This window comes from Oryzias melastigma, linkage group LG2, assembly GCF_002922805.2.
Source record: "Oryzias melastigma strain HK-1 linkage group LG2, ASM292280v2, whole genome shotgun sequence".
NCBI classification, from domain to species: Eukaryota; Metazoa; Chordata; class Actinopteri; order Beloniformes; family Adrianichthyidae; genus Oryzias; species Oryzias melastigma.
The window spans coordinates 10595164-10603965 of NC_050513.1; the positions used below are offsets into that span (position 1 = coordinate 10595164).

Below are 8802 nucleotides of genomic sequence, written 5' to 3' on the forward strand. Positions count from 1 at the left end.
TTCAGTGTTTTCAGCTATCATTTTCAGCACCTTCAGCTATCAGCACTTTCATCTTCAGCAGCCAAATTCAGCTTAGAGCATTCCCACTACCAGGTAATGCTACAAATCTAGTTCATAATTATGTTAAAAAGATACGTTTTAAAAGTTTTCGTCTTAATGTTTAATAAACGTTTATCCTGTTCGGCCCGCAACCTAAAGTGTGTTTTGGATTTTAGCCCCTTGTGCGCTTGAGTTTGCCACCCCTAATTCACCTTTATAATTCTAGTGTATAAGTGGGTCGTAGCATACAGTAAATATGGCTACAACAGGCTTCATTAAACTGTTGGACTTCACTTGTTCTAGATTTCAGTACAAACTGTACCATAAATCAGACAAGACTGAGTACATACTATCTGGTCATTTTAACTCATAAACTTTTAAGAACTTTCAGAACTTTCTTCTCAATGTTGTTTAAAAATCAAACACTTTTAGAAATACAATGAAAAAAGGAGTAATCCTTGTTTTTGTTTTTGTTTTCATGAACAGATCTTTGGTACACGATGCTTCTACCCCCTGGTTTCGATGCGTCCAAGACATACCCCTTATTAATAGACGTGTATGTACTACCAAGAAATAAAATCATTTATCCAATTTATTTCAAGCATGTTGTCTTACACTTGCCGACTCTCAGCTATGCAGGTCCCTGCAGTCAAAAGGTTGACCTTAGGTACCGGGTCGGCTGGTCCACCTACCTGGCCAGCACTGAGAAAATCATTGTGGCCAGCTTTGACGGAAGAGGGAGCGGTTACCAGGGCGACGAGTTGATGCATGAAATCTACAAACGTCTGGGAACCTATGAGGTGGAAGATCAGATAACAGCGGCAAGGCAAGACGAGCGAACCGGCGCACCTCAAACAAACAAACACCCTCTTTCCCCGAACGGCTTCATTAAACCGGATTTTTCTTGCTCGGCGGCCGACGCGTCACCAGCAGACGATGACGTCAGAAATCACTTGTTTTTGTTTTTTCTTTCAGGGAGTTCGTAAAAATGGGCTTCATTGACAAAAACAGAGTTGCGATTTGGGGATGGGTAAGTATTGCCAACTTTTAAATGGTCAAAATAGGCAAAACTTTAAACAAGAATGCTGTATGAGGGACATATATTGTCACCAGCCCCTCTGGTCTCATGCCGTCTGTCCATTTGGGTTGTTTCAGAGTTCAAAGGGCAAAGGATGGCTCTAAAAATAAGTTAATGTTTTACCCTGATGTCAGTGTGCCTGGCCTTTCGCCCAGAAAGGAGCTAAAATGAGCTCTTGTCTCTCTTGAACAGTCCTATGGGGGATACGTTACGTCCATGGTGTTGGGTTCTGGAAGTGGAGTTTTCAAATGTGGAATGGCTGTGGCTCCAGTCTCCAAATGGACATATTATGGTACTTTTTACCAATACGATCCAGACTAATTTCATTGACAAGTTAACGCTAAAGTATTGTGTCTTTATATAATAGATTCCATCTACACTGAGCGTTACATGATGCAGCCTTCGGAGAATCCCGCTGGCTATGAAGTGAGTTCTATGGTTACTATTATCATCCAATACCAACAAATCAATCAAATTCGCCATGGAATCACACAAATCTGAATCTGTGCAGAACTCAACAGTAACCGCCAGAGCCAAGAATTTCCATTCGGTGGAGTATCTCCTCGTTCATGGAACAGCCGATGGTGAGCTATGCAAGGCGTATAGCTGTATCTCTTTTATTTGAGTGGGTGGGATCCTATTTCAGCACATTTTAAAAGAACATATGTCTAAGATTATTGAAAAGCCAGACCATACTCAAAGTAGAATTACAGCAATCCAACAAACTGTTGAAGCACCAATAGGAAGTGAGAAAAGTATCATTTCAGATTAAACGGAAATGGTCAGTTCGGGAAACCAACATGAACTACTCTGTAGGAGTTGTTGGTGTGGATCCCGTTTTGTCAGACTTTGTACAAAAAAAAGCAGTTTTGATAAAACATACCAAACAAATCAATGTAGAAGATGATCAAACAGGCATCAATAGTCACGTCTAATGATGCACACACACCATCTGTGTGTTTATGAAACAGCGTAGAGCGCATTCTTGAACATTCAACCAGTGGGTGTTGCACCCACCTGACCAGCAACATACATTTACTAGCACTTGTCCAGCCCCTAATATAGGCAGAGTTTTGGTCCAGTAAGTCAAAGTAGTACAAATTCCGCAAGTCTTGCTCCAGACGTTTTGTTTTGACAGGTCTGTTTCTTTAAACGGCCATCTTGGAGTCGTATTAATTTGACCAGATACAAGCCGCAATTACTGAATGTCTCATTTGTGATGTTTACAACAGTTGGTACTTCCATGTTTGACACCACCCACACATCTCTACCAAATCCGAGACCCTGTTTGGTTACAGTTCCCCGTGAAAATGTTCAACCGATTGAACTTTCAGCGTGTGATCAATGATCACCTGATTGGTTCGTAGAGCCCACGACCGAACTTAAAAACTTGCGTAGCCACGCGTGATCACGAGCATTCCAGATGAGGAAGCAAGAAATTATGTTATGCTGATGACACCCTACTTTATTAAGCTTAATAGTACGAGTGAGTTAAACAACCCTAACCCATCAGTCCTTCACTCATCAACTGTATCTGACAGAAGTTTTAGGGATTCACTACCATCCATGCGTGGCTTGTTAATCATTTTTTACTGTCTATTTCTAGATAATGTTCATTTCCAGCAAGCAGCAGAGATTTCTGAAGCGTTGGTAGAGGAGCAAGTAGACTTTGAGGCTATGGTAAGTTTTCATGCAATTCTTAGAGATGAGATTTTCAAAGACTTGTTTGGTCTTAAGGGATGTTGACTTTTTAAAGTACCTGAAAGGTTTAGGTCATATCTAGAAGTTGCCAGGCTCCCCCATAGAACATTTGAATAAGGATCAGCTTCTTGATTCAGTTTAGGTAGTACTGGGGGTCACCCGAAAGAAGCATTTTGTCCCACCGGAAGAGGTCCTTTGGGCAGGCCCCAGGACTCCATAAAAAGATTACATCTTTCTGTTGGCCTAGTGACGCCTTTATGTCCCAAAGGAAGAGCTTGAGGAGGTGGGCTGGGGCAGGAAAGTCTTTGCTTGCTCAACTCAAGCCCTCACCAAGCCATTCCGAGATAAGACGTGGAGAACCGGGCGGAAAAGGCCAAGGATAAAACTCTGTCTTTGCTCTCTTCTCCTTTAGTGGTACACGGACAAGGACCACGGACTCAGCGGTTCGGCCAATTCACACGTCTACACCCACTTGAGCCACTTCCTGATGAGGTGCTTCGCATGAGGACCTCGACTTTGATCACTGAAAGGAAACGTTTGCTGGGATCTCCTCTGGGAGCAAAAGCCTAATCAGTGTTAAACCGTCCAAACTTTGAGGCTTTGATGTACATGGTCAAAAATGTAAATCGGAGCATAATTTTGTAATAAAAGATTAATAAATACGCATTTTAAATGTGATTTTCCTTTTTACATAGATTGTAAATGAGAGATTTATTGTTTTGTTTGAAAGAAAAGGGTAAAAATCCTGTTTTTGAAGTGAATTCTGGGATTTGTGTGTGTAATCAGGTATTGTACGATATGCAACAAAACCAATATTGTTCCAGAATGTTGTGTACATAATTTTCTTTATAATAAATTGGTTAAAATTGTTGAAAATATTGGCGATTCATTTTCTTTTACAGCTTTTGGTTAATTCTTTGACAAGTTTAAGCTAATTTGAGGATTATGTAGATGCCCATACTTTGCCGAAGTACCAAGATATTACAGGTATTAAATACAGATATTCCAGGTAATGATTATTTTGACAGGAAATCTCATTTTTAAGTTCAAATTTCACAGAAAAGCTTCAACAAAGCACAAAGTGAAAGTATTTTTAAGTACTTCCTGTTTAGATCTTTTACAAAAATAAGAGCCCCCCCCCCCATCCTATTTAGTTTGAGTGGTTCAAAATAAAACATGCAAAGTACGGATGGGATCTCAAACTCCCTTTAAAAATATCACATTTTTGATCTGGAAAAACAAAGTTTATGCTGATGTGTTGATAGTGAGCTTTTCTGAGGAAAAGAGCTCCTTTGGATTCATTTCCTTTAGCATAATTTTAAGGAAAGTCTTAAAAATATTAATGAATCACAAATAATTTTTACAGCAAGTTTGTTTTCTCTCCTGTACAAAAATAAATATTCATGATTTTCAACATGTTAAATATTTACAACTCCTTAGCAGAGGGAATGTTGCCTCATGTTTTCTGATCGTCACTTGATTTCTTTTTTTTTTTTTTGTATTTTTGTGTCTGTTTATTGAGAATATTCATATTTTGTATTTATTTATTGTCACTTTCATGGTCTTTACATAAAAGAACTATTTATGGTGTTTTTACTAAATATCATAGTAAAAAGCTTTAAATATATGAAAACTTTGGCCTGTTTGAGAAAAGTAAAAGTTTTTTTTTTTTTAATTATACAGTTATGTCGCTTGTAAACTGCTTTTATAAATTTAGGTAAGTGATATGTCACTTTAGCATTTATAGCGATAATTTTTTGAAGTTTTATTTAAGGTTTTTTTTTGAAAAGCAACTCAAAATAATAAAAATTGTAAGAAATTTGTATTTATTCAAGCATAATTTCTTATTATTGTGGTACTTTTGTTTAGTTTTTTACTACAGTTAACCCAAAATAATAAATTGTAAGAAATTTGTATTTATTCAGGCATCATTTTTCATGATTGTGTTACTTTTGTGTAGTTTTTTACTACAGCTAACACAAAAAATAAAAATTGGGATAAATTTGTACTAATTCAAGCATACATTTTTCATTATTTTTGTACTTTTGTGTAGTTTGACTACAGCTAACACAAAATAATAAAAACTGTAAGAAATTTGTATTTATTCAAGCATCCTTTTTTATTATTGTGGTACTTTTTGTGTAGTTTTTTAATACAGCTTACACAAAAAAAATAAAAATTGGGATAAATTTGTACTAATTCAAGCATAATTTTTCATTATTGTGGTACTTTTCTGTAGTTTTTACTACAGCTTTAGACTGTAGTGTTTTCATTAATTTGTTTTTCTTTAGCTAATTAAAAATTAAGCAAAAAACTTTAAAGATTACCACTAATTTCAGACTTTAAATTTCCTTTTTGTGTCTTTAACAACCAACTTTAAAAATTAATCTATTTAGGGTTATTTTTTTCTCATATTAAAACTTATTTTTTTTCCCACATAAAAGGCAAACAGGTGGTAAAACACCTTTATTTTGAAATAATTATGTATGGACATTTTCTTTAATTAAATTATACAAAATATAGTGTAAAAAAAAAAAGAATAGAATTTGGTCTGTAAACTTTATGGATCTTTCAAATTTGAAAAGAAATGAAAAAGAAAAAGTCATTTCACAGTAAAAGTATAAACAGTTCTTGATTTAAAGCACCAATAAACTTCTAATTCTGTCTCTAATGCAGAAACGGATCAATAGTTTGATTGGAAAGGGGAAAAAAAAGTCCTCAAATAAATATAGTGTGTGCAGCCATCACCCCCCCATCCTGAGGACACAGTAGCACATTAAACAGCTCGGATTGTCTGTTTGACAGGATGAGCTGCAGTTGTTTGATCTTAACACCTGAGTAGGAGCTGGCATCACGCATGAGCGGCGCCTTTCCTTTCGCGGCTCGTTGATCCGGCCCTCCAGAGGGGCCCCGTGTCTAATGGGTTGAGAGTAATGGGACGACCCCCCCATGGTAAAAACCAGCCCACCTGCCTCCTCCTTCAGTATAAAAGCCCAGCAGAACAGGTGGACGGTCAGAGACAACAAGTGAAGGAACTAAGAGCCACTTGGGAAGAAGAAAACAGAAGGTGAGTTGTAATTTTTTTTGTTTTTAAATCTTCTTGGGAAACCTTAAAATGAAGTAAAAACTGTTGCAGGTTACAACCATGAAAAGCCTCCAGTCGCTGGCCACCATCCTCCTGCTCCTCGGCTTTTTCCACAACAGCTGGCAGGTTCCTCTACTCCAGAACGAGGACAGCTCCAGGTAAAATTCAACTAACAAACTTCCAAAAAGTCATTTCTTCTCCTGTTTATTTATAAAAGTTGATATTTTTGATCATACAATGTCACAAATAGATGCTTTATAAGACTTTTAGGTATATTTTTTGAGTAAAATTTTGAGTGTTTTAAATCCATTTAACACAATGTCATTCAAGCATGTATTTCATTAAACCTTTATTGACACGGAAAAGTGAAAAATAAGTGAAGAGCGATACTTTATGGAAGCAAAATTACTATTAAAAAATTATAGGTTTGTTTCCTTTATATAAATTTACTTTTTTCCTGGTTGAGAATTTTAAAATTTGTAAAAAATACATATATATCAGTAAAAAAAAGGTTGTTTTTATTGTTTAGAAGATTATCTGACATGTAATTTTGTGTTTTTTGTTTATTTTTATTTTGTTTTAAGAAAAATATGTTTTAATGGGTCAAGGTAAATTAAAAAAACATCTTAAAGAGTTAAAAATGTTTGATTTTGCTCCAGTTTCACAGCAGACGACACGTTAGCGGACGAGCTGCGGGGGCTGTCCAGCATGAAGAGACACTCGGAGGGAACCTTCTCCAACGACTACAGCAAATATCTGGAGGACAGGAAGGCGCAGGACTTCGTTCGGTGGCTGATGAACAACAAAAGGAGCGGGTTGGTGCCCAATTATACCGGTTTAGAACATTCAGACTGAAAATAAGCTTTTCAGATTTAAGGGAGAAGGATTTAAAATTTTAATTTTGAGCAAGATTTTGGCCATTTTTAAGCCACAGAAAGTTCTTGGCAACTTTGTGTTATACTGCTCATATTTTCTTTTTTTTTTTCTTTTTTAGAATCAGAATAGAATAAAATTAACTTTATTGACACCATGAGGGGGATATTACCTTTATGGGAACTTAATCATATTTTTATTAAGGATTGGATGTTTTAGCTTTTGTTGGAGATAAATTTATCATTAAAAAATGGTCATTTTTCATACATTTTCAGTTTTAACTCTTAGACGCCTGATTTTATTTCCAGCTATATATATATATATAAAAAATAGCAACTCTGACTCAAATGACAACTCTTTTCATTGTACCAAAGTGCTTCATTGTAAAATAAAGTTTAAAAATAGCCAAATTAAGAACAAAATTAAAAAATGTTTATGTTTTTGCTTTTACGTTGATGCTAAATTGAGGCAATTTTGAAGCCGAATTGGTTCAATAGTGTTAATTCAAATTACCTTTTTAAAGTTCTTAACATTTTAAACTCACAGCTGTTCTCTGAGCTACACTAGAGCCTCATAAATCCAATCAATCATTGCTTTTTTTTTTATTTAGTCATATTACTATGAATAAGTTTGGATGTCTAAATCTTCCAAAAATAATTGTTTTCTATAGATTTTTTTAATTGTTGGAAGGTTACATTTGGTAAAAATTGGTCAGAATAGTCCCAAACTCATAAAAAAAATTAAAACGTTGCCTAAAATTTTGGTAAATTTGTACTTCTACTTGATTAACAACAATTCAAGGTTTTAGATTTTTTTTTTGTTAATTTTGTATCATCTCCCACTTTTTACTAGATCTGATCTGCCTCAACCCAGTGAGAAGTTGTAAGTCGGACTAAAATTGATCCAGTTTTAGAGGAAATTCTCCAATTATCTTATGAGTTTAGTGTTTTTTGTCTTATTTTTGCGTGCAGTGATGCAGGCAAGCGCCATGCGGATGGTACCTTCACCAGCGACGTGAGCGCCTACCTCAAGGAGCAGGCAATCAAAGACTTTGTTGCCAAGCTCAAGTCCGGGCAAATCCCAAGAGAGTAGGGTTGTCCTTCGTATCTCCTCCTCCTCCTGCAGTGAAACGACCCGTGTCTGATCCTGGCGACCGACGAGCCAATCATCTGCTTTCTCCCTCTTATCCTGCCGCTTTTCTCCCTGATTTTTCCAAAATAAAAAAAAAAAAATCACCTAAACTTTTCAGTTGTGTTGATTTCTGTCATTTTGTCGAATGAAACTTACAAAAAAAATGAACCAATCACGATTTCTCTTGGTTTTCCCGCCGTGACCCACCGCGGATTGTGTTTACATTGTGTTCCTGTGTGCGTACTCAGACTGGACAAGCTGGATGAAGCGTTCAGCAAGAGACATGTAGACGGAAGCTTCACCAGCGACGTCAACAAGGTCCTGGACTCCATGGCGGCCAAGCAATACTTACTGTGGGTCATGACCTCCAAGCCTTCCAATGAGAGGTGATCCGGCGCCGCCTTCACACTTACCTTCACCGTATGCACCTGTCGTGACTTTTTTCTCTCTTTTTTGCAGTAAGAAGAGACAAAAAGAGCAGTGAAGAACTCCCCTCCCTCAGCGCCGCACTGAAAGAAGCCATTCTCAGGAGGAACTGGAAGCCATATTGATCTGCATGTTTCGTTGTCAATGTCTTTTTTCTTTTGAAAACTTCCTGTTTTCCGATGTAATGCAAAGATACAAAACTGCCACTCTTCCACAGATATATGGTGCACAACCAAAACGTTGGAGCTGAGGGTGTATTTATTTTGTATGAAATATTTTTTTATGTCACTAAAATGAAAAACGGGGACGTTTTATAGAAAAAAATCACTTGTTGTTAGTAGACTCATAAAGGAGTTTACATTTAAAGACAAATTTTAGTTGAAATCCTTCTATTTCATTTAGCAGAATTAACAAAATGGTGCTTAGAAAATACTGGGAGAGAAAAATCTACAAAAATTAAATTAATTAA

General features: G+C 36.4%; 2 protein-coding genes across 2 annotated transcripts in view; both read left to right on the forward strand.

Annotated features, from left to right (window-relative positions):
- Positions 1-3696, forward strand: part of LOC112160130 (dipeptidyl peptidase 4) — a 14421-nt gene extending 10725 nt beyond the window's left edge. Inside the window, exons 19-26 of the mRNA XM_024294511.2 lie at positions 526-595; positions 671-865; positions 1015-1069; positions 1310-1409; positions 1485-1543; positions 1629-1701; positions 2724-2797; positions 3231-3696. Coding sequence (XP_024150279.1) covers positions 526-595; positions 671-865; positions 1015-1069; positions 1310-1409; positions 1485-1543; positions 1629-1701; positions 2724-2797; positions 3231-3323 — 719 coding nt within the window. The 3' untranslated portion in view covers positions 3324-3696. The remainder of the gene's footprint in view (positions 1-525; positions 596-670; positions 866-1014; positions 1070-1309; positions 1410-1484; positions 1544-1628; positions 1702-2723; positions 2798-3230) is intronic.
- A 2122-nt stretch (positions 3697-5818) lies between these two features.
- LOC112160132 (glucagon-1) lies at positions 5819-8507 on the forward strand. The gene is made up of 7 exons (XM_024294513.2): positions 5819-5885; positions 5955-6061; positions 6563-6718; positions 7629-7658; positions 7748-7864; positions 8156-8293; positions 8367-8507. The coding sequence occupies exons 2-7, from the start codon at positions 5964-5966 to the stop codon at positions 8389-8391; spliced, it is 564 nt and encodes a 187-aa protein (XP_024150281.1). The 5' UTR covers positions 5819-5885; positions 5955-5963; the 3' UTR covers positions 8392-8507.
- The last annotated feature ends 295 nt before the right edge of the window (positions 8508-8802 follow it).